Genomic DNA, 26,346 nt, shown 5'->3' with positions numbered 1-26,346 from the left:
CACTGAACACAAAAGGTAGCTATGTGCAGTTAGGTGAGTTCACTCAACCCAAATGTAGTTATATATGCAGTGAGGTGAGTTCACTGAACACAAAAGGTAGCTATGTGCAGTTAGGTGAGTTCACTCAACCCAAATGTAGTTATATATGCAGTGAGGTGAGTTCACTGAACACAAAAGGTAGCTATATGCAGTGAGGTGAATTCACTCAACCCAAAGGTAGTTATATATGCAGTGAGGTGAGTTCACTGAACACAAAGGGTAGCTATATGCAGTCAGCTGAGTTTACTCAACCCAAAGGTAGTTATATATGCAGTGAGGTGAGTTCACTGAACATAAAAGGTAGCTATGTGCAGTGGGGTGAATTCACTCAACCCAAAGGTAGCTATGTGCAGTGAGGTGAGTTCACTCAACCCAAAGGTAGTTATATATGCAGTGAGGTGAGTTCACTGAACACAAAAGGTAGCTATATGCAGTCAGCTGAATTCACTCAACCCAAAGGTAGTTATATATGCAGTGAGGTGAGTTCACTGAACACAAAAGAGAGCTATGTACAGTGAGGTGAGTTCACTCAACCCAAAGGTAGTTATATATGCAGTCAGGTGAGTTCACTTAACACAAAAGGTAGCTATATGCAGTCAGCTGAGTTCACTCAACCCAAAGGTAGTTATATATGCAGTGAGGTGAGTTCACTGAACACAAAAGGTAGCTATATGCAGTGAGGTGAATTCACTCAACCCAAAGGTAGTTATATATGTAGTGAGGTGAGTTCACTGAACACAAAATGTAGCTATGTGCAGTGAGGTGAGTTCACTCTACAGAAAATGTAGATATGCAGTGAGGTGAGTTCACTCAACTTAAAAGGTAGTTATATGCAGTGACGCAAGTTCACTCAACACAAAAGGTAGTTATGTGCAGCGAGACGGGTTCACTCAACACAAACGTAGGTGTATGCAGTGATGAGGTGGGTTAACTAAACACAACAGGTACTAGTAGTAGGTAAATGCAGTACTGGGTAGGTAGTACAATGTGCAGCTCCCTGTCACACACACAGGTAGTCACTGAATGTGCTGCTCAATGCTGGTGGGCTGCTGGCAGTGGTACACACACATTATGAATTAGCAATGCTGTCTAAGCAACACAAGTGTCAGTTTCAAACACAGAAAAAAAATTGATCACAGGAGCAGGATTAGCTCTGAAAAGAGCTTTTCTGGGGCGCTATTATAGCAATAAGATTCAGCTAAGCAAGCTAAAAAGGCAAGAGCCTGACTATCTGTCCCTAGGAGAACAAGTCTGCAGCAGCTGTCCCTATTCTGTCTCTAGCAGGCACACGAGTGAGGCTACTGGCCGCCGGAGCCTGCCTTATATAAGGGGGGGTGGGGCTCCAGGGCTTAGTGTAGCCTAATTGGCTACAATGCGCCTGCTGACTGTGATGCAGAGGGTCAAAGTTGACCCTCATAGAGCATTATGGGGCAAATCGAACTTCCGGGAAAGTTCGCCTGGAACCGTTCGCCGGCGAACCATTCGGCCCATCTCTACTTCCTAGTAATAATTCACATCACAGAGACAAGAGAAGATGTATATGGAATATAGCCATGTCCCCCCAGTGCCGGCATCTCACCTTCCTAGTAATAACTCACATCACAGAGACAAGAGAAGATGTATATGGAATATAGCCATGTCCCTCCAGTGCCGGCATCTCACCTTCCTAGTAATAATTCAGTCACATCACAGAGACAGGAGAAGGTGTATATGGAATATAGCCATGTCCCTCCAGCGCTGGCATCTCACCTTCCTAGTAATAATTCAGTCACATCACAGAGACAAGAGAAGATGTATATGGAATATAGCCATGTCCCTCCAGTGCTGGCATCTCACCTTCCTAGTAATTCAGTCACATCACAGAGACAAGAGAAGATGTATATGGAATATAGCCATGTCCCTCCAGTGTCGGCATCTCACCTTCCTAGTAATAATTCAGTCACATCACAGAGACAAAAGAAGATGTATGTGGAATATAGCCCTGTCCCTCCAGTGCCGGCATCTCACCTTCCTAGTAATAATTCACATCACAGAGACAAGAGAAGATGTATATGGAATATAGCCATGTCCCTCCAGTGCTGGCATCTCACCTTCCTAGTAATAACTCAGTCACATCACAGAGACAAGAGAAGATGTATATGGAATATAGCCATGTCCTCCAGTGCCGGCATCTCACCTACCTAGTAATAACTCACATCACAGAGACAAGAGAAGATGTATATGGAATATAGCCACGTCCCTCCAGTGCTGGCATCTCACCTTCCTAGTAATAATTCAGTCACATCACAGAGACAAGAGAAGATGTATATGGAATATAGCCCTGTCCCTCCAGTGCCGGCATCTCACCTTCCTAGTAATAATTCACATCACAGAGACAAGAGAAGATGGATGTGGAATATAGCCCTGTCCCTCCAGTGCCGGCATCTCACCTTCCTAGTAATAATTCACATCACAGAGACAAGAGAAGATGTATATGGAATATAGCCATGTCCCTCCAGCGCCGGCATCTCACCTTCCTATTAATAATTCACATCACAGATGCAAGAGAAGATGTATATGGAATATAGCCATGTCCCTCCAGTGCTGACAGCTCACCTTCCTAGTAATAACTCACATCACAGAGACAAGATAAGATGTATATGGAATATAGCCATGTCCCTCCAGTGCTGACAGCTCACCTTCCTAGTAATAATTCACATCACAGAGACAAGAGAAGATGTATATGGAATATAGCCATGTCCCCCCAGTGCAGGCATCTCACCTTCCTAGTAATTCAGTCACATCACAGAGACAAGAGGAGATGTATATGGAATATAGCCATGTCCCCCCAGTGCTGGCATCTCACCTTCCTAGTAATAATTCACATCACAGAGACAAGAGAAGATGTATATGGAATATAGCCATGTCCCCCCAGTGCCGGCATCTCACCTTCCTAGTAATTCAGTTACATCACAGAGACAAGAGAAGATGTATATGGAATATAGCCATGTCCCCCCAGTGCCGGCATCTCACCTTCCTAGTAATAATTCACATCACAGAGACAAGAGAAGATGTATATGGAATATAGTCATGTCCCCCCAGTGCCGGCATCTCACCTTCCTAGTAATTCAGTTACATCACAGAGACAAGAGAAGATGTATATGGACTATAGCCATGTCCCTCCAGCGCTGGCATCTCACCTTCCTAGTAATAATTTAGTCACATCACAGAGACAAGAGAAGAGGTATATGGAATATAGCCGTGTCCCCCCAGTGCAGGCATCTCACCTTCCTAGTAATTCAGTCACATCACAGAGACAAGAGAAGAGTTATATGGAATATAGCCATATCCCTCCAGTGCCTACATCTCACCTTCCTAGTAATAATTAAGTCACATCACAGAGACAAGAGAAGATGTATATGGAATATAGCCATGTCCCTCCAGTGCTGGCATCTCACCTTCCTAGTAATAATTCAGTCACATCACAGAGACAAGAGAAGGTGTATATGGAATATAGCCATGTCCCTCCAGTGCCGGCATCTCACCTTCCTAGTAATAATTCACATCACAGAGACAAGAGAAGATGTATATGGAATATAGCCATGTCCCCCCAGTGCAGGCATCTCACCTTCCTAGTAATTCAGTCACATCACAGAGACAAGAGGAGATGTATATGGAATATAGCCATGTCCCTCCAGTGCTGGCATCTCACCTTCCTAGTAATAATTCAGTCACATCACAGAGACAAGAGGAGATGTATATGGAATATAGCCATGTCCCTCCAGTGCTGGCATCTCACCTTCCCAGTAATAATTCAGTCACATCACAGAGACAAGAGAAGATGTATATGGAATATAGCCATGTCCCTCCAGTGCCGGCATCTCATGTTCCTAGTAATAATTCACATCACAGATGCAAGAGATTATGTATATGGAATATAGCCATATCCCTCCAGTGCTGGCATCTCACCTTCCTAGTAATAATTCAGTCACATCACAGAGACAAGAGAAGATGTATATGGAATATAGCCATGTCCCTCCAGTGCTGGCATCTCACCTTCCTAGTAATAATTCACATCACAGAGACAAGAGAAGATGTATATGGAATATAGTCATGTCCCTCCAGTGCTGGCATCTCACCTTCCCAGTAATAATTCAGTCACATCACAGATACAAGAGAAGATGTATATGGAATATAGCCATGTCCCCCCAGTGCCGGCATCTCACCTTCCTAGTAATAATTCAGTCACATCACAGAGACAAAAGAAGATGTATATGGAATATATCCCTGTCCCTCCAATGCTGGCATCTCATGTTCCTAGTAATAATTCACATCACAGATGCAAGAGAAGATGTATATGGAATATAGCCATGTCCCTCCAGTGCTGACAGCTCACCTTCCTAGTAATAACTCACATCACAGAGACAAGATAAGATGTATATGGAATATAGCCATGTCCCTCCAGTGCTGACAGCTCACCTTCCTAGTAATAATTCACATCACAGAGACAAGAGAAGATGTATATGGAATATAGCCATGTCCCTCCAGTGCTGACAGCTCACCTTCCTAGTAATAACTCACATCACAGAGACAAGATAAGATGTATATGGAATATAGCCATGTCCCTCCAGTGCTGACAGCTCACCTTCCTAGTAATAATTCACATCACAGAGACAAGAGAAGATGTATATGGAATATAGCCATGTCCCCCCAGTGCAGGCATCTCACCTTCCTAGTAATTCAGTCACATCACAGAGACAAGAGGAGATGTATATGGAATATAGCCATGTCCCCCCAGTGCTGGCATCTCACCTTCCTAGTAATAATTCACATCACAGAGACAAGAGAAGATGTATATGGAATATAGCCATGTCCCCCCAGTGCCGGCATCTCACCTTCCTAGTAATTCAGTTACATCACAGAGACAAGAGAAGATGTATATGGAATATAGCCATGTCCCCCCAGTGCCGGCATCTCACCTTCCTAGTAATAATTCACATCACAGAGACAAGAGAAGATGTATATGGAATATAGCCATGTCCCCCCAGTGCCGGCATCTCACCTTCCTAGTAATTCAGTTACATCACAGAGACAAGAGAAGATGTATATGGAATATAGCCATGTCCCTCCAGCGCTGGCATCTCACCTTCCTAGTAATAATTTAGTCACATCACAGAGACAAGAGAAGAGGTATATGGAATATAGCCGTGTCCCCCCAGTGCAGGCATCTCACCTTCCTAGTAATTCAGTCACATCACAGAGACAAGAGAAGAGTTATATGGAATATAGCCATATCCCTCCAGTGCCTACATCTCACCTTCCTAGTAATAATTAAGTCACATCACAGAGACAAGAGAAGATGTATATGGAATATAGCCATGTCCCTCCAGTGCTGGCATCTCACCTTCCTAGTAATAATTCAGTCACATCACAGAGACAAGAGAAGGTGTATATGGAATATAGCCATGTCCCTCCAGTGCCGGCATCTCACCTTCCTAGTAATAATTCACATCACAGAGACAAGAGAAGATGTATATGGAATATAGCCATGTCCCCCCAGTGCAGGCATCTCACCTTCCTAGTAATTCAGTCACATCACAGAGACAAGAGGAGATGTATATGGAATATAGCCATGTCCCTCCAGTGCTGGCATCTCACCTTCCTAGTAATAATTCAGTCACATCACAGAGACAAGAGGAGATGTATATGGAATATAGCCATGTCCCTCCAGTGCTGGCATCTCACCTTCCCAGTAATAATTCAGTCACATCACAGAGACAAGAGAAGATGTATATGGAATATAGCCATGTCCCTCCAGTGCCGGCATCTCATGTTCCTAGTAATAATTCACATCACAGATGCAAGAGATTATGTATATGGAATATAGCCATATCCCTCCAGTGCTGGCATCTCACCTTCCTAGTAATAATTCAGTCACATCACAGAGACAAGAGAAGATGTATATGGAATATAGCCATGTCCCTCCAGTGCTGGCATCTCACCTTCCTAGTAATAATTCACATCACAGAGACAAGAGAAGATGTATATGGAATATAGTCATGTCCCTCCAGTGCTGGCATCTCACCTTCCCAGTAATAATTCAGTCACATCACAGATACAAGAGAAGATGTATATGGAATATAGCCATGTCCCCCCAGTGCCGGCATCTCACCTTCCTAGTAATAATTCAGTCACATCACAGAGACAAAAGAAGATGTATGTGGAATATAGCCATGTCTCTCCAGTGCTGGCATCTCACCTTCCTAGTAATAATTCACATCACAGAGACAGGAGAAGATGTATATGGAATATAGCCATGTCCCCCCAGTGCTGGCATCTCACCTTCCTAGTAATAATTCACATCACAGAGACAGGAGAAGATGTATATGGAATATAGCCATGTCCCCCCAGTGCCGGCATCTCACCTTCCTAGTAATAATTCAGTCACATCACAGAAACAAGAGAAGATGTATATGGAATATAGCCATGTCCCTCCAGTGCCGGCATCTCACCTTCCTAGTAATAATTAAGTCACATCACAGAGACAAGAGAAGATGTATATGGAATATAGCCATGTCCCTCCAGTGCCGGCATCTCACCTTCCTAGTAATAATTCAGTCACATCACAGAGACAAGAGAAGATGTATATGGAATATAGCCATGTCCCTCCAGTGCTGGCATCTCACCTTCCTAGTAATAATTCAGTCACATCACAGAGACATGAGAAGATGTATATGGAATATAGCCATGTCCCCCCAGTGCCGGCATCTCACCTTCCTAGTAATAATTCAGTCACATCACAGAGACAAGAGAAGATGTATATGGAATATAGCCATGTCCCTCCAGTGCTGGCATCTCACCTTCCTAGTAATAATTCAGTAACATCACAGAGACAAGAGAAGATGTATATGGAATATAGCCATGTCCCTCCAGTGCTGGCATCTCACCTTCCTAGTAATAATTCAGTCACATCACAGAGACAAGAGAAGATGTATATGGAATATAGCCATGTCCCTCCAGTGCCGGCATCTCACCTCCCTAGTAATAATTCACATCACAGAGACAAGAGAAGATGTATATGGAATATAGCCATGTCCCTTCAGTGCTGGCATCTCACCTTCCTAGTAATAACTCACATCACAGAGACAAGAGAAGATGTATATGGAATATAGCCATGTCCCCCCAGTGCTGGCATCTCACCTTCCTAGTAATAATTCAGTCACATCACAGAGACAAGAGAAGATGTATATGGAATATAGCCATGTCCCTCCAGTGCTGGCATCTCACCTTCCTAGTAATAATTAAGTCACATCACAGAGACAAGAGAAGATGTATATGGAATATAGCCATGTCCCCCCAGTGCCGACATCTCACCTTCCTAGTAATAATTCACATCACAGAGACAAGAGAGGATGTATATGGAATATAGCCATGTCCCTTCAGTGCCGGCATCTCACCTTCCTAGTAATAATTCAGTCACATCACAGAGACAAGAGAAGATGTATATGGAATATAGCCATGTCCCTCCAGTGCCGGCATCTCACCTTCCTAGTAATAACTCACATCACAGAGACAAGAGAAGATGTATATGGAATATAGCCATGTCCCCCCAGTGCTGGCATCTCACCTTCCTAGTAATAATTCAGTCACATCACAGAGACAAGAGAAGATGTATATAGAATATAGCCATGTCCCTCCAGTGCTGGCATCTCACCTTCCTAGTAATAATTCAGTCACATCACAGAGACAAGAGAAGATGTATATGGAATATAGCCATGTCCCTCCAGTGCTGGCATCTCACCTTCCTAGTAATAAGTCACATCACAGAGACGAGAAGATGTATATGGAATATATCCATGTCCCTCCAGTGCTGGCATTTCCCCTGTATAGCCTCCTCTGCCCCTAGCATTGCTATGTTACCCAGCAGTGTTGCCATATGCCCTCCACAATATCACCCCCCCCCCCCCAGGATTGCAGCGCCTCCTCTCTTTCCCCTCCACAATAGTTGGGGGTTTTCATATGTGATGTTCTTTTGCTAATGGGAGGGACTAAAGGGGAGAGGGGGGTAAACATCTCACTGTATAAAGCATAAGGTTGTGTACACACATCCAATTTCAATTGGCCAATCTTACCACTTCCATGTAGTATAAGAGCTTGCCTACACAGCCTGTTCATAGTATTTAACATTTGTTGGCCACATGCCAGGGGTGAAATTGGCCAGTGAAAACTAGATGTGTGTACACACGCTAAGTGTTCCAGATATTGATATTACCACACACACAAAAGAAATGCTGACTAACAGACAGCACTCTGCCACCTATGTAGTCTGCAGACTGCTTGTCAGCCAATAGAAAGTGCATATTCATTACACCTAGTCTGCAATACATCAGAGGCTGTGCAATACAGCCAATCATTTGACAGGGCTTCAGTAAGATATAAACAAAGGCTATATGCCAGCAGGGGGCACCAGCATGCAGGAAACTCCCTCTCATCCGCTCCCCTCCTAACTAACCTGCATGAGGAGCTACAAATGAAATAAAATATGCACTAGTGTATTGCACAGCCTCTGACTAGGTGTAATGAATATGCACTTTCTATTGGCTGACATGCAGTCTGCAGACTACATAGGTGGCAGAGTGCTGTCTGTTAGTCAGCACTTCTTTTGTGTGTGTGGTAAGTTGAAGGAGTGGTGGGGGCAGGTTCCTGGTGGTGGCAGCTCCAGGGCTTGCCTGCACTCCCTTTATTGTGTTACATGCTGGTTCTGGGGTCCCGGGTAGTGGTAGTGCTCGGGACCCCAGCCTGTCATGTGCACTAGTGTTTGCAGATATTGATATTAACCAATAAGATCACCCCTTGAGCTACATTGCTATGTTATGAATGGCTGGAGTGACACAGGTTATATGGATTAGAGCTGGGTGCTAGTCTATTTTGGGGGACCCAGCAGGAAACCTCATAGGAATCGGGTATCCAATCACAGCACCTTCTACAGCACAAAGCATTGTGATTGGTTGAATAGTGTGGGCGTAGTTTACTACAACCTATCCAAAACCTAGCAGTTTCAGAGGATACTGTCCAGCCAAACAAGTTAGCAGAATTTCTCATTGAGGTTTCCTGCTGAGTCACCTAAACTAGACTAGTGCTGAAAGCTGTCTGATGGGAATTTTATACAGAGGTAATGGGTGAATGTTATGTGAAGGTTGTGAGCAGGAATCCAGGGACATACATCTTTTAGGGCCGGTTCACACGGACACTTGGCGGTGATTACCACGGGTGTCTTATACAATGCTCTCATTCAGGTGAATGGGGGGTGTTTATATCAGTCGTCTTCCGTTGTTTACGTGTATAGGTGTTCCGATTTTCCCTGTCATTCTAGGCGGCCCTGGAAGCCAATTAACCACCGCATCTTCATGTCCCTCTGCGGGAACGAAAAATGCCGATCGCGGCAGGACGCCGCCTCTGAAAGTGCGCGAGCCACTGAATGAGACGTTGCAGAGCGAAACGCTGGTAGACATCCGTTTGAACCGGCTCTAAGGAAAGAGCTTGCAGGGAGTAGTAGAATTGTATTTGTAGGGTAGTAGGCCTGTAGTTCTGAGAATGGTACAAAGCATCTCTATGGGGGATTAGGTTAGATAATTGTCCCTCAGGGATGGAGACATAGAGAGGAGTATAATCTGTGAATAGTGCGGGGTGGAGCTGTGACTGGCTGATCTTGTATGCACATGGAATACTGAGCCCATAAGATCCTCGTGGAGCAGCTACCACCTCCAGCTGGTGCCTCACACGTATGCACACTCTCTGTATTACCTTATCTCTGGATTTCTATTATACTCGGATACAAGTCGACCCCGTGTATAAGTCGACCCCAATATTTGACCCTCAAAAACTGGAATTTTCCAATTATTCATGTATAAGTCTACTCAGCAAAGTTAATAGCCCCTCCTGGCCCACCAAGTACAGCAAATACCTCCTCCAGGACACACATGCAGCCATTAGCCCTCTGCTTGTAACTCCCTCCCACCATCACCCATGGGAGCCATCTGCCTGTATTTCCTCCCACCCACCATCACCCATGGGAGCCAACTGCCTGTATTTCACTATCACCCGTGGGAGCCGTTTGCTTGTATTTCCCGCCTCCCTCCCACCCACCATCATCCAAAGGGAGCCTCTGCATGTATTTCCCCCTTCGCTCTGTGTAATCCTATGCAGAGTGATTAGCGCAGCAGAAGCCGTCACTCACCATCAGCGGGCGCGCCGTCCTCCCTTCTCCCTTCACTCGCGCTGCCGCTGATCTCCATGCTTTAGTGTAGCTCCGTCTTCTGACATCAGGAGGCGGGGCTACGCATCAGCGCGAATGAAGGGAGAAGAGAGGGTATGCCCGCTAATGGTGAGTGACAGCTTCTGCTGCGCTAATCACTCTGCATAGGATTACACAGCGCGAGATGGGAAATACATGCAGAGGCTCCCTTTGGGTAATGGTGGGTGGGAGGGAGGGGGAAATGTTAGCACACTCACTATTGCAGCACAGCCAGGAGGAAGAGCGAGAACCCCCAACCCCCCCCCCCCCCCCCATACCAGCTATAAGTTGAGAACTTTTAGGACTACTCGTGTAAAAGGCGACCCCTCCACTTTTATACAGTGAGTCAGTCCTAAATTTTTTAACTTATAGCCGAGTATATATGGTACTTCTTATGCTATAAATCCAGGGCCAGCTCAGGTATGGTCAGGATATGGAGCTGCAGTCCCATCTGCCTAGTTCATCAGGTGCCAGAGCCATAAGTAATGATAATTTATAGCTAATTAGCTGCAGGCCTCTGCTCCTATCTTCCTCTTTCTCCAGCTGTTCTCTCCTCACATCCTCATCCATCTACCGCTGCCGGCACTGCTGTAACCTCCCAGGAATGTGTGCATGGAGAGGAGGAGAGAAGCACCAGAGGATGAGCAAGGCACACTGGGAGAGAGGACTGTGGTAGTGAATGTGCAGGATACCACAGCTTATTGGATATTATCACCCCTGGCAAATTATGTTCTTTTCTGTGCTCTGTTTATTACTGCTAATATCTTACACCTATAATCTGTTATCCTTTTCAGAACTAATGTCTGAGCTCAAAGAAGAAGAGACCTATGTGAGGACTGATCAGCAGTCTATGGAGGAAGGTGACATGATTAGGACAATTAAGGAGGAACAAGAGACATATGTGAGGAGTGATCAACGGTCGATAAAGGAAGATGACAAAATGGGTGCAATTAAAGAGGAAGAAGAGACGTATGTGAGGACTGATCAGCGGTCTATTGAAGAGGGTGACATAAGGACAATTAAAGAGGAAGAAGAAGAAAAATATGTGAGGAGTGATCAGCAGTCTATGGAGGAGGAAGTCATGATGGGGGCAATTAAAGAAGAAGAAGAAGAGACATATGTGAGGAGTGATCAGCAGTCTATGGAGGAGGGTGACATGATGACTACTATTAAAAAGGAAGAAGAAGAGATGTATGTGTCAAGTGATCAGCTGTCTATGGGGGAGGGTGACATGTTGAGGACAAATAAAGAGGAAGAAGAAGAGATGTATGTGAGGAGTGATCAGCAGTCTATGGAGCAGGGTGGCATGATGACTACTATTAAAAAGGAAGAAGAAGAGATGTATGTGTCAAGTGATCAGCTGTCTATGGGGGAGGGTGACATGATGAGGACAAATAAAGAGGAAGAAGAAGAGACGTATGTGAGGAGTGATCAGCAGTCTACGGAGGTGGGTGACGTGATGAGGACAAATAAAGAGGAAGAAGAAGAGACATATGTGAGGAGTGATCAGCTGTCTATGGAGGAGGGTGACATGATGAGAGCATCTAAGGAGGAAGACACTATTACAGAGATGAGTACAGGTGAGTGATAAACATTAGATATTCAAAATACTTTTTAAGCTGACTAAGAAATATGTACCAGCTGGGCACAGTATAAGTCACATGATGCCAATAACTGGGGGAGGGGCTGTAAGATTGTGAGTGATGTTTGGGGGGAGGGGAGACTGAAGTGAAAAGTAGTTATAATATTCCTCTAGTAAACAACTATGCCAAGTGCAATTATGCTAAACAAGTAGTCACATTCTCAAGAGAAAGAAGTTGCATTTATGCCCCAATGGAGGGAACACAGCATAGCTAATGGTATATATGTTATGACCATGATGGTGGAGGAGGAGACGATTCAATTATTCGAAATGGAAAAATAATTGTGTCGATCTGCAGTTGAATTGGATAAATATGAGGAAAATAAATCTTTTGATAGTTTTAATCTCAGAATGAAAAAAGCACTAGACAGTAAAAATGAAAAAATGAAGGCCAATAAACAAAAAAGTTTCAAAGAGATGTAGATGATTTTGCAACAAAAAAAGTATTTATGGAATACGTACAGAAACCTAGGGGGAGAAGTAGATCTAGAAGAAGAAAGATTAGTTGGGCGTCCTCCTCGGGTGAATCTCAGGACGACACCCTGACTACAGCATCTACATCAGGTACCCCCAACCGTACTAATAATCGTAGAAAGGATCAGAGGGGAATCCTAAAAAGATCAGAAGGGGTGACAACAAGACAGTCTACTTTTTTTAGAGAGAAACCAACAAAAAAGAGGAGGAAGAGACAAAGAAAATCACTAGGATTAATATTAGAAGATTCAGCACCTTCCCAATGTATAGATAACAATATTATTAATCTGACGGATCTTGAACTTACCCCCAGTGACATCTCGGTATCGAATAAAGGGCTTTCATTCTGCCCGGTTGAGTCTGTGCAGAGTTTTGAGATTTATAAAGATATTCAGTTGTTTTTACGTAAAATTCTTTTGAAAATTGTATTTGGAGATGCCACCTTGCAAGGCTTAGTAGGTGAACACATGGGGTATACAGATATAGATGACTTTGAAATAACTGAGGGGATGGAGGAAGAGAAGATGGGTTTAGAACAAAAATTTCCCCCACATACAGATATGCAACCTACTTCAGAATATATGCCATCCACGTCCAAAAATAAATATATTACGTTATTTAATTAATGTGTTATGAAGGAGATAGAGACATGGCAAATGCAAGGGTCAGTCCTAGACAATTTATCATCTATTGAACGTAAATCTCTAAAAAAAACTAAAAAATCTCAAAAATATTACCATCAAAAAAAGTGACAAGGGTGGAAATATAGTGCTGATGCAAATGGAGATGTAGTTGAAAGAGATCAATAGACAACTTGCAGATACTGAGTGTTATGAAAGAATCATGGTCACTCCCTTCATTAAATTAAAGGATGATTTGAATGCTCGGTTGGAGTGGGGATATTTGGACAACGTTCTCACAGAGAAAGAATTAAAGGCCCTGCGGGTCGATCAATATGTTGTTCCTACTATCTACATACAACCGAAGATTCATAAAAATCCTACAAACCCTCCGAGTCGTCCAATCATTGCGGCTATAAATTCTCCTACGAAAAAAATCGCACAGTATGTGGATAAAAAGTTGCAACCTATGTAATGGGGAGAAATTGAAATGGTCGCGCATCTAACCAAGATGCACCTGATAGGTACTCACTGCATAGGGCTAAAAAGCCTCTTAAAGGCACAAGTGTGCTCATTGCAGTGGAACAGGTGCATTAAGAACTAATGCATCTCACAATACAAACAATGGAAGCAAATCCATGCGTTACACATTATCCGGGGACCTTACCCTTCTCTTATTGAGAGAGACATCTGTTCCACACTGCAGAGCATGTTAGCAGGGACGGCTCGTGCAGCCTTCTCTCGGGGTCCCCACCCTATCTAAGTTTAAAATCACCCAACATTATGGGAACATGCTAGCAACGTTGACTTGGGAGCAGCAGGCCATATAAAGGGGAAGGGGTGTGGCGTGGGCGGCGCCCCAGGAACTCTCACTGCCCGGGGACACCGCCCACAACCACAACCCAACACAAAGCTAAAGAAATACAATACTATGCAATGGGGAGAAATTGAAATGGCCGCGCTGCAGAGCATGTTAGCAGGGACGGCTCGTGCAGCCTTCTCTCGGGGTCCCCACCCTATCTAAGTTTAAAATCACCCAACACCTATGGTTGAGATCCTGCCGTCTTTTGTCCTTGACACTATGCAGTTACAACATAAGCTTAAATCTGTGGTGGTACCTGAACACGCGATTTTAGTGGGATTGGACGTTGAATCCCTTTTCACGTCTATCCCAAATAATGGGTGAAGAAGTTCTTGTCCAGATTTTATCCTGATCAAGATGCCCACAATGATTTTGTGGATACCATGCTCCAGTTTACTCTGATGAACACATTTTTTACATTCAATCATCGGCACTACCGGCAGCGGCAGGGTGTGGCCATGGGGGCGGCTTGCTCCCCATCTTATGCCTGCCTCCATTTGGGCGCATGGGAGGAGGAGGTGGTCTATTTGGACCAGGCATACCGGGAGCATGCCGCCCTCTGGCTACGCTACGTGGATGATGTGTTTTTATTGTGGACGGGATCCGTCGAGGATCTGCATAGTTTTGTGGCTCGCTTAAATCAGAATTCCTATAATATTTTTCTTACTTACAAGTTCAGTGATACTGAGCTTGAGTTTTTGGATATCAGAGCCAGAAGAGACGGTATAGGCATCTCAACTTCAACCTTCAGAAAAACTACAGCAGGAAACACTTTATTACATTATCAGAGTGCACATTTAACATCCCAAAAGTCTGCAGTTCCTATAGGCCAATTCTTATGTCTTAGGCGAAATTGCAGTGACACCGAAACTTTTAAAAGAGAGACCTTGGATCTAAAATCAAGATTGAGAGTTAGAGGCTATCCCAATACACTTTTAAAGTCAGCCTATTATAGAGCTTTAAAGGCCAATCGAGAGGACTTATTGGTTAAAAAGCCACACACTAATGTACAATTTTGCCCTAGACTTATTGCTACATATTTGCATATATGCATTGGGATAGACTCAGGGACACTTTGCAACGTTTCTGGCCCATTTTACAAAATGATACTAAAATAGCAGAAATAATAGGCCCAAGGCCTTTGCTTACCGCAAGACGTAATAAAAACCTTGCAGACATTCTTACTCAATCTGCATATAGGTCTAAGAAAACTTCTCCTTTTTCCAAAAACGTAATGGGATGACTCAGTGTAAAAAATGCTCGGTGTGTCAGTATGTTGACAAAACTGCGGCAAACATTATGTGGGTAAAACGGAGCGTGAGCTGCGCACCCGGATACAGGAACATGTGAAAGCTATTGTGGACTCTGCAAGGCAAGAAAAAAGAGATAAAACCCCAATAGCCTCCCATTTTGCGGAATTTCACAACTCTGATCCGTCAGGCTTAAAATTTAAAGCCATATACCGTCTGGATCCAGGAATCAGATTCTGCAATATGAGAGCTCAGTTAATCAAAAAAGAAAGTTTTTGGATCTATCAATTAAAAACTTTGGCCCCACAAGGTTTAAATATTGATTTGAACTCTACAGGAATTTTTGAAGTAATTAATTTCCTATTATGAATTAGATTAGGTTTTTTATTTTACCATGGTAATTGCTATCCTAGGAATATTTCATGCCTGTAGCGGTATTTATGATGGGTAATTTAAATTTGCCTGTAATTTTCTATTTGGCCACAAGATGTCCTCATTTGACTTTATTATCGCCAGCTATCCCCTCTTCCCCACTAGATGGAGTCCCTTCTTGGCCCTTATTCAATATGGGCTTGCTAGTATAAATACAGGAAGGAGATGTGGAGGAAAATGTGATGACGTAGCACGTCCTGATGAAGCTCCGGTGGGCGGGGCGAAACGCGTAGACGTCATGCTACGCTTTGTTCTGTGCTGGGAGCCGCTGTTTGGTCTTTAGGAGCCGCCGCCATTGTTGCACGTACAGGCCTGTGCTGAGCCTCTGCCTAAGCCGTGCCAGTTGCTACTTGGGACTGCCCGTATATCTTCTACTCAGTCTTGATGCCAGACAAGATAAGTGCTGCCTATGTTCATCTATGAGTCTAAAGCTTACATGCGTACAGCCTATCTTGCATTGACTGTTTGCTAGCCGCCTTCTGCGGCATCCATCATTAATGTTATATTCAAGAAAAGTACCAACACAGGTAATAAATATCTGACAAAAATTGGTTCCACACATATATGGTGCAAATAATTGTAAATACAGCTTTATTAGACAATCCAATTAAAAAACATATACAAATTATAAAATCTCCCGATTAAAACCAAGAGTTATTGGTATTCCAGCTCAATAGGAGTAATTATATAATATAAGTCCAATAATCAATTAAAAAGCATACACGGAGGGGCAATACTCATATGTGCATATAAGTGCTGAGTGCAAGAAAGTGCCTAATGCGAAGGGATACACTGAAATCAGATATCCATCAACTCACAATCAATATCTGTGAACATCAAAACGGCCGTACACGTCATGACGGAGCTCCATTTTTTAGTATTTAATTCAGCCAATCCTAGCACTGGGCAGCCTCTTCTGAAGCAGCAGATCAGCTGCGACCGCGTCAGGCGTGTTCCCTCTCCCGGCTTCCAGTCCACACAGCTCCGGTAAGGGCACTCTTCTACACTGGATGCACTTTATCTTTTTCCTCTTTCAGGATGATTTTTTAGGTGGTTGTTTGCGCTCACTAGTTCTGTGTGTGGGGCGGTGTGCATGCGCACCCCCAGTTCTCTTATCTGGGGCTGGGTATGCACGCTGCTACACGCAGGGGACCTTTACTGCACATATATATGTTTTTGATTTATGTATTTATAGGCACTAGTCACTTGTATTAGACACATGTCATTTACCAATAAGCCTTTTTTGATGTTCACAGATATTGATTGTGAGTTGATGGATATCTGATTTCAGTGTATCCCTTCGCATTAGGCACTTTCTTGCACTCAGCACTTATATGCACATATGAGTATTGCCCCTCCGTGTATGCTTTTTAATTGATTATTGGACTTATATTATATAATTACTCCTATTGAGCTGGAATACCAATAACTCTTGGTTTTAATCGGGAGATTTTATAATTTTTATCTGTTTTTTAATTGGATTGTCTAATAAAGCTGTATTTACAATTATTTGCACCATATATGTGTGGAACCAATTTTTGTCAGATATTTATTACCTGTGTTGGTACTTTTCTTGAATATAGTGTTAGTTGTTCACCTATCAGGTAACTTATTTTGTTGCATTATGTGCTGGGTTATATAGCCCCCATCGCTCCCCCAATTTTTTTCATCCATCATTAATGTGTCTTGCGATCTACGCATGCTGGATGGACATGTGCCTTATTACAAGCACTTGATGTTTCTTGCAGAGACTGTACACTGGCTGTGTTTCCGCGGCACCAACTGCTATTTGGCTTTTTCAACTTATGCAAGCTTATGCATGTTTGATGGACATTAGCCTCACTATAAGCATTAGATCACCGTTTTGATACTGAGCGATAAGCTGCTTGTTATAACATCTTCTGGCTACTTTGCTTTGCAATCTACGGAAGCACAAATAAGAATAAGTGTTTTTTTCCACTCTTGGACACAATATATGGCTGGGCGGCTGAAACACATATTACCCAGCCTGACTGCCGTTATGTGACTTGTGGCTCTATGTGATGTACAAGCAGACTATATCTACTCAGATGAACTTTGTTCCAATACAGCTATGGTGAACAGTGCTTCAATTTCTGCATGCAACATATGGGCTGAAATTGTGCATATTTCTTCAGCGATTGAGTAGCTGTGCTCTACGCTACACATTTATTGTACAGCTATGGTCAGGCTGGGAACTTTACCCATGGTTGATTTATGCATAGATTATTTGTACAACGGCTGAGTACATGCAAATTATGCTGGCCTAATAAGCATGTCAGTGTAAGTTCTATATGTTTTATATGGCGTTGGACTTTCAGGCTCAGTACACTAATGAACAGTGGCTCCCAGTAATGTTAGATATATTTTTTGCTGGCACATATGTATTCTATGAATAGATGTCCTATTAGATCGTATTGGTTGCACCGATTATCCTCTGTGAGGGGTACCCTTTAAACAACATTTATAATTGATGGCTACCTACTAGGTCCCTCACAGACATTCAGGATATGGTGTGTCCAATATCTTTACTGCAATTGTAGTTATATTTTTGCCTTTGGATTTATGCTTGTTGCTCTTACCATACTGGTTATACCTATTTGGGACCTCTGATAGTGGTTATGACCTTTTGCGCACATTTATTTAATGTTTATGGTCGCCTCACGGAGGTGGGTATAGGTATCACTAGGTTAGACCAGATTAGATAGGTTTATGGGGCTTCTCTTTATATCAGTTTGCATATGTGTATCAGCGCCAAGGAAACAAAGTGGCCGCTGCTGAGAGAAGAACGATGTCCAGAGTTCACAAACAGATAAATTATATATGCTCAGCGCAGAGTCCAAAAACAAAAGACGAGTCTTCAACAAAGGATAAAAGCAGGCAAATCTCCACCACAATAAATATTGGGTTCACGGCACAGCTCTGCAATCATGGATACCCAAAAAAGGAAAGAGGCTTACCAGCTGGTGACAACCCACATTATAAGGTTGTATCAACACTTTGGTAGGACATCAGAAAGCAACAGTCTGTCCAGGATCCACCAATTCAGCAATGATTCCTCTCACGAATGGATATCAGTAAACATCATAAAAAACAAACGGCAACTCTAAGTGTAAACCGTTTAATATAGAGTTTTCATAGTAAAAACAGCTTAAAAATGATGACGCTAGTTTGCGAAACAGGTCGGGAAGGAGACAGGCGGCACCTTCATACTGTCCTTTACTGCTGACCCATACACGCGTGCAACTTTCTCGGGGTTCCCATTGCATGGGCCCCGTATGTAAGTTTTGTTTTTATGCTATTTTTATGCTATTTTTAAGCTGTTTTTACTATGAAAACTCTATATTAAACGGTTTACACTTAGAGTTGCCGTTTGTTTTTTATGATGTTTACTGATATCCATTCGTGAGAGGAATCATTGCTGAATTGGTGGATCCTGGACAGACTGTTGCTTTCTGATGTCCTACCAAAGTGTTGATACAACCTTATAATGTGGGTTGTCACCAGCTGGTAAGCCTCTTTCCTTTTTTGGGTATCCATGATTGCAGAGCTGTGCCGTGAACCCAATATTTATTGTGGTGGAGATTTACCTGCTTTTATCCTTTGTTGAAGACTCGTCTTTTGTTTTTGGACTCTGCGCTGAGCATATATAATTTCTCTTTATATCAGCCTAGCTGGCCTTGGGTTTCGTATTCTATATATTGATGAATATTGACTGATACTTATTGGATTATGTTGGTCATGTTTACCTATGCCCTCTGTGAGTGGTTATGACCATTTTTGAATAATTCCTGTCTGTGGTCTCCTCACAGAGGTAGGTATAGGCATCACCAAGGTCTAATTGCTAAACAGGTGGATGGAAATATATTGATTAAGCCCCTTTTCTATCCCCTATGAGTGGTTATGTCCCTATATACATACATACAATCTACTCCAATTTGATCCTTTTATGGAATTTTGCAATATTCGTTACCAATGGCATACTACCTCAGTATTGCAGAATTAGTTATGGTGGTCTCCCCTTGGTGTCCGATGTCGGCAGCAGCACTTTGTATTGCATTGGCAATAATTTCTATGTCAGTTTTTTCTGACATAATATAAATACAGTGTGTGTGTATATGTAATATTCAAATGACTTCCCATACAATTTTTAATAAAGTGCAGTTTTTTTGAGAAGCATATACTGGTTTGTGCTTTTTGTTCTGTTTTTGAGTTGTTGTTTACCAGTGCTGGGACCTGCACATCACACATGCTATATTGAATCATCATTTTCTTTATTGTATCTTGGGGGTGTCAGCCCTGTAGGGGATGTGAGGAAGTGAGAGGAGAGGAGGTGAAGCAGGTGGAAATGTCACCCCTGTAGGGTATGTGAGGAAGTGAGAGGAGAGGAAGTGAAGCAGGTTGGGGTGTCACCCCTGTAGGGGATGTGAGGAAGTGAGAGGAGAGAAGGTGAAGCAGGTGTGGGAGTCACCCCTGTAGGAGATGTGAGGAAGTGAGAGGAGAGAAGGTGAAGCAGGTGGGGGAGTCACCCCTGTAGGGGATGTGAGGAAGTGAGAGGAGAGAAGGTGAAGCAGGTGGGGGTGTCACCCCTGTAGGGGATGTGAGGAAGCGAGAGGAGAGAATGTGAAGCAGGTGGGGGTGTCACCCCTGTAGGGGATGGGGGGAAGTGAGAGGAGTGAGGGTGAAGCAGGTGGGGGTGTCTCCCCTGTAGGGGATGGGAGGAAGCAAGAGGAGAGGAGGTGAAGCAGGTGGGGGAGTCACCCCTGTAGGAGATGTGAGGAAGAGAGAGGAGAGAAGGTGAAGCAGGTGGGGGAGTCACCCCTGTAGGGGATGTGAGGAAGTGAGAGGAGAGAAGGTGAAGCAGGTGGGGGTGTCACCCCTGTAGGGGATGGGGGGAAGTGAGAGGAGTGAGGGTGAAGCAGGTGGGGGTGTCTCCCCTGTAGGGGATGGGAGGAAGCAAGAGGAGAGGAGGTGAAGCAGGTGGGGGTGTCACCCCTGTAGGGGAAGTGAGAGGAGAGGAGGTGAAGCAAGTGGGGGTGTCACCCCTGTAGGGGATGTGAGGAAGTGAGAGGAGAGAAGGTGAAGTAGGTGGCTGTGTCACCCCCGTAGGAGATGTGAGGAAGCGAGAGGAGAGAAGGTGAAGCAGGTGGGGTGTCACCCCTGTAGGGGATGGGGGGAAGTGAGATGAGTGAGGGTGAAGCAGGTGGGGGTGTCTCCCCTGTAGGGGATGGGAGGAAGCAAGAGGAGAGGAGGTGAAGCAGGTGGGGGTGTCACCCCTGTAGCGGAAGTGAGAGGAGAGGAGGTGAAGCAGGTGGGGGTGTCAACCCTGAAAGGGAATGGGAGGAAGTGAGAGGAGAGAAGGTGAAGCAGGTGGGGATGTCACCCCTGTAGGGGATGTGAGGAAGCAAGAGGAGAGGAGGTGAAGCAGGTGGGGGTGTCACCCCTGTAGGGGATGTGAGGAAGTGAGAGGAGAGAAGGTGAAGCAGGTGGGGGTGTCACCCCTGTAGGGGATGTGAGGAAGTGAGAGGAGAGAAGGTGAAGCAGGTGGGGGTGTCACCCCTGTAGGGGATGTGAGGAAGTGAGATGAGAGAAGATGAAGCAGGTGGGGGTGTCACCCCTGTAGGGGATGTGATGAAGCGAGAGGAGAGAAGGTGAAGCCGGTGGGGGTGTCACCCCTGTAGGGGATGTGAGGAAGCAAGAGGAGAGGAGGTGAAGCAGGTGGGGGTGTCACCCCTGTAGGGGATGGGAGGAAGTGAGAGGAGAGAAGGTGAAGCAGGTGGGGGTGTCACCCCTGTAGGGAATGTGAGGAAGTGAGAGAAGGTGAAGCAGGTGGGGGTGTCACCCCTGTAGGAGATGTGAGGAAGCGAGAGGAGAGGAGGTGAAGCAAGTGGGGGTGTCACCCCTGTAGGGGATGTGATGAAGTGAGAGGAGAGGAGGTGAAGCAGGTGGAAGTGTCACCCCTGTAGGGTATGTAAGGATGTGAGAGGAGGTGAAGCAGGTGGAAGTGTCACCCCTGTAGGGTATGTGAGGATGTGAGAGGAGAGGAAGTGAAGCAGGTGGGGTTATCACCCCTGTAGGAGATGTGAGGAAGTGAGAGGAGAGAAGGTGAAGCAGGTGGGGATGTAGGGATGTGAGGAAGTGAGAGGAGAGGAGGTGAAGCAGGTGGAAATGTCACCCCTGTAGGGTATGTGAGGATGTGAGAGGAGAGGAGGTGAAGCAGGTGGGGGTATCACCCCTGTAGGGGATGTGATGAAGTGAGAGGAGAGAAGGTGAAGCAGGTGGGGGTGTCACCCCTGTAGGGAATGTGAGGAAGTGAGAGAAGGTGAAGCAGGTGGGGGTGTCACCCCTGTAGGAGATGTGAGGAAGCGAGAGGAGAGGAGTTGAAGCAAGTGGGGGTGTCACCCCTGTAGGGGATGTGATGAAGTGAGAGGAGAGGAGGTGAAGCAGGTGGAAGTGTCACCCCTGTAGGGTATGTGAGGATGTGAGAGGAGGTGAAGCAGGTGGAAGTGTCACCCCTGTAGGGTATGTGAGGATGTGAGAGGAGAGGAAGTGAAGCAGGTGGGGGTATCACCCCTGTAGGAGATGTGAGGAAGTGAGAGGAGAGAAGGTGAAGCAGGTGGGGATGTAGGGATGTGAGGAAGTGAGAGGAGAGGAGGTGAAGCAGGTGGAAATGTCACCCCTGTAGGGTATGTGAGGATGTGAGAGGAGAGGAGGTGAAGCAGGTGGGGGTATCACCCCTGTAGGGGATGTGATGAAGTGAGAGGAGAGAAGGTGAAGCAGGTGAGGGTGTCACTTCTGTAGGAGATGTGAGGAAGCGAGAGGAGGTGAAGCAGGTGGAAATGGTAGAAATGTGTTGTAGTTACTGTGGTGCTCAGGTGGGTTGCGGTATGTGGGCGGGAGTGTGGGTTGCAGTATGTGGGCGGGACCTCCAGGCCATTCAGAAGACATATAGGGGAGCACATGTGTTCCACCAGGAATGGTCTGGTGGGACATTGTGTTTCTCACTTCAAAGCAGCTGACATCTGCGACCCGGGGATGTTCTCTCTGTGGATTACAGAAAGTAAGATGCCCAAGGAGGAGGGGGGGGGGGGGCAATGTGGTCAGACTCAAATCCGAAACCTACTCGCTGGATATTTCATATGGTGCAGTCAGACCCAAAGGCCTGAATGATGTGCTTTTTATATAATAAGTGAAGCTCGCCTTGTATATATGCAATATAACTTTGTATGTAAACTCTCTCTCACTGGTGAGCGCGCTGCGCAGGGTCTGAAGTGGGCAGCGTAGAGGTGATTTGCTGGATGGAGAAAGGGAGAGAGAAAGGGAATAAGAACAGCCAGCTCCATAGGGGGGCGTGCCCCTGATGAGTCATTCTAGGTGGCGAAACATGTAGGGAGGAGCTTCTTTGTGTAGCTAAGAGGAGACAGCATGGAGCAGCGCAGTTCAGGCATCTCAGCATTGCAGCAAATGATGGTAGCCAGTCCAGCAGCCCACCGGCGGGGGAGAGACCAATAAAACGCATGCTGATTTTAGCTTCTTTTACATGCGAGTGCAAATCTTTAACTTTCAATAAATTGTCTAGCGTTATTTCACTATGGCGAGTGTACGGTTTATACTTTGAGGTGATTGGTCCATGGAACTCCAGAGGGAGAGTGAATAGGCGTTCAGCATACAGGCAGAGGGACAGCCTTTTGATCACCCCTAAAAGTACTGCAGACCCCTATAAGTTTAAGGGTCCACATCTAACAGGGAGTTGCCCATCAAAGGGGTGTGGTGGAGGCACTCACCGGTGGTCTAAGGACCTCATTGCTGGAATATAGCATTTGGAATACGAGGTGTTATAGAGGAATGGAGGACCGTACTGGGGGAGGAGATTGCACTTATACATTGTGGACTCTGCAGAAAGCACAGACTGTGATTGTATTGTATATATTATTTTAAAGTGCTGGGCACAAGTTATTTATAGGACCTTTGAGTGCTTATTGCTTCTTGTCCCAAAGTTAAAGGGCAACTGAAGTGACAAGAATATGGTGGCTGCCATCTTTGCTTCCTTTTAAACAATACCGGTTGCCTGGCTGTCCTGTTGATCTGTTTAGCTGAAGTAGTGTCTGAATCACACCAGAAACAAGCATGCACCTAATATTGTCAGATCTGACAATAATGTCAGAAACACCAGATCTGCTGCATGCTTGTTCAAGGTCTGTGGCTGAAAGTATTAGTGGCAGAGAATCAGCAGGACTGCCGGGCAACTGGTATTGTTTAAAAGGATATAAGTATGGCAACCTCCATAGCACTCTTGCTTCAGTTGGCCTTTAAAGTTACTGATTGCATGATAAAAAACAGTGCATCATAGGTATTAAAGTGCTAGGCGCAGTTTTCCCATAGTTATTATAGAGCTAGTTTTTATTTTAAATACCTCATAATTTTATTTTGTGCAAAAACTTATTATGCTGTGTGTGAAACTGCCGTCAGGCTCCGAGCAACCAGCACCCACCATTATCCCCCCCCCCCCACCCCCGCACCGGTACATGTTTAGTCTCTTGTTATGGACTGTGAGGTGATGATGTAACACACAGCCTACTTGTCTGCACATTGCCAAATAAAGGAAGTTGTACAGCAGTGCCGACCATCCTCTTTCCTTTCATCCCTTATGATAATTGTTCCTCCCCTCAGAATTCTCTAACAGGAAGTGATGATGTTTCTCTATTTGCAGCGCGGAGTCCCGGCATCAGGAACCTCTCAGAGACTCGTCTCTCTGTATCCACAGACTGTACAACGGATGATGATGTCACTGGACAAGAGTCTCCTGCAGATATCCTGGTGACCCCAAATATTCTCCCAGACTCCCCTCACCTGTCTAACCCTGAGGGGCCTCCTACCCAGCAGAGCTCTCCCCCTGCTGGAGGGTCTTATTCCTGTTCCATGTGTGGGAAATGTTTTGTATGGAAATCAAGTCTTGTCAGACATGAGAGATCCCACACTGGTGAGAAGCCCTATTCATGTTCTGAGTGTGGGAAATGTTTTGTTCAAAAATCAAATCTTGTCTGTCATGAGAGATCTCACACTAGTGAGAAGCCCTATTCATGTTCTGAGTGTGGGAAATGTTTTGGTCTGAAATCAAGTCTTGTCAGACATGTGAGATCTCACACTGGTGGCAACCCCTGTTCGTGTTCTGAGCGTGGAAAAGGTTTTGGGAGTAAAGCACTGCTTGCTATACATGAGAGGACTCATACTGGTGAGAAATCCTATTCATGTTCTGAGTGTGGGAAATGTTTTGGTTCTAAATCAAACCTAGATGTTCATAAGAGACCTCATACTGCTGAGAAGCCATTTTTATGTAATGAGTGTGGGAAATGTTTTGGTAGTAAATCTCATCTTGTCAATCATCAGAGATCTCATACTGGTGAGAAGCGCTATTCATGTTCTGAGTGTGGGAAATGTTCTTGGAATAGAACAGACCTGGTCAGGCATGAGAGAACACATACTGGTGAGAAACCCTATTCATGTGCTGAGTGTGGGAAATGTTGTGGTAGCAAATCTCATCTTGTCAGACATCAGAAATCTCACACTGATGAGAAGCCCTATTCATGTTCTGAGTGTGGGAAATGTTTTTGGAATAGAACAGACTTGGTAAGGCATGAGAGAACACATACTGGTGAGAAGCCCTATTCATGTGCTGAGTGTGGGAAATGTTTTGGGCATAAATCACATCTTGTCATTCATAAGAGATTGCACACCGGTGAGAAGCCCTATTCATGTGCTGAGTGTGGGAAATGTTATGGGCATAAATCAAGCCTTGTCTTTCATAGGAAATCTCACACTGATGAGAAGCTATAGTCATGTGCTGAGTGTGGGAATTTTTTGGGGAGATAAAGGAAGCCTTGTCATTCATAAGAGATCTCATATTGGTGAAACGCCATATTTGTGTGCTGATTGGGGGGAAATGTTTTGGGCATTTACCACCCTGGAGGTAATGACGAGCCTGGCTCATCCAGCAGAAACCTGCTGAAAGTGGTAATGACGAGCTAGGCTCGTCAGTACTGCCAGGGAGAGTTCCTGTTTCTCTGCACCGCCGGCTCCACTTTTCCCTTATCAGAGGGATTCCCCAAGATGGCTGGAGGTCGGACTGCACGCTGCGGGTAGCGATCTGTGCAGAACTAGCATCCAGCCACCCTGGGGAATCCCTGTGCAGCCAGCGGGGCAGAGTATGTGCTGGCTATGCGGGCGGGTGGGGGGAATCCCCCTTCTATGTGTGCGGATGGCCGAGCGGGGGCTCCCCCTTATAAGCCGGGGGAGGGGGATACCCCTTCTATGTGGGCGGATGTCCGGGTGGGGGATCCCCCTACTTTGGGGGGATCCCCCTTCTATGCGGCGTGCTGTGGGTGTCCCCCTCCTCCCATCTCCTCCCTCACGATCTCCCCCCCCTGCCCCATGAATTCCTGCCCCCCCCTCTGAAGCACCTTGAGGTGGGATCTACTCACCCGAGGGCTCTCTCCTGCGGCGGCTGGCGCACTTCCTCCTCCATTGCCGAAGTCCCGGTCTGTGTAGTTACAGTACGAGGCTTGGTGACGTCACAAAACATCTGGCTACCTATTCCTGGCTAATACATTTGGCTACCTATTCCTGTCTAATACATCTGGCTATACATCTGGGTCTTATACTCACCATTGGGGTGCTGATCCCTCGTCACGTACCTCTGATAGCTTCCACAGTGCCTTCTTCCATGTCCCTTGGCGGAT

General features: G+C 45.2%; 1 protein-coding gene across 1 annotated transcript in view; it reads left to right on the top strand.

The window, feature by feature from the left end:
• LOC137535387 (zinc finger protein 37-like) overlaps nt 1-25,746 on the top strand; it is an 88,051-nt gene extending 62,305 nt beyond the window's left edge. Inside the window, exons 4-5 of the mRNA XM_068257217.1 lie at nt 11,107-11,892; nt 24,321-25,746. Of these exons, the coding sequence (XP_068113318.1) occupies nt 11,107-11,892; nt 24,321-25,444 (1,910 nt within the window). The 3' untranslated portion in view covers nt 25,445-25,746. The remainder of the gene's footprint in view (nt 1-11,106; nt 11,893-24,320) is intronic.
• Nucleotides 25,747-26,346: the final 600 nt, after the last annotated feature.

This window comes from Hyperolius riggenbachi, chromosome 10 (genome assembly GCF_040937935.1).
Source record: "Hyperolius riggenbachi isolate aHypRig1 chromosome 10, aHypRig1.pri, whole genome shotgun sequence".
NCBI classification, from domain to species: domain Eukaryota; kingdom Metazoa; phylum Chordata; class Amphibia; order Anura; family Hyperoliidae; genus Hyperolius; species Hyperolius riggenbachi.
Note: the sequence above shows the minus strand (reverse complement) of the source record. Positions and strands in the feature narration are given on the sequence as shown.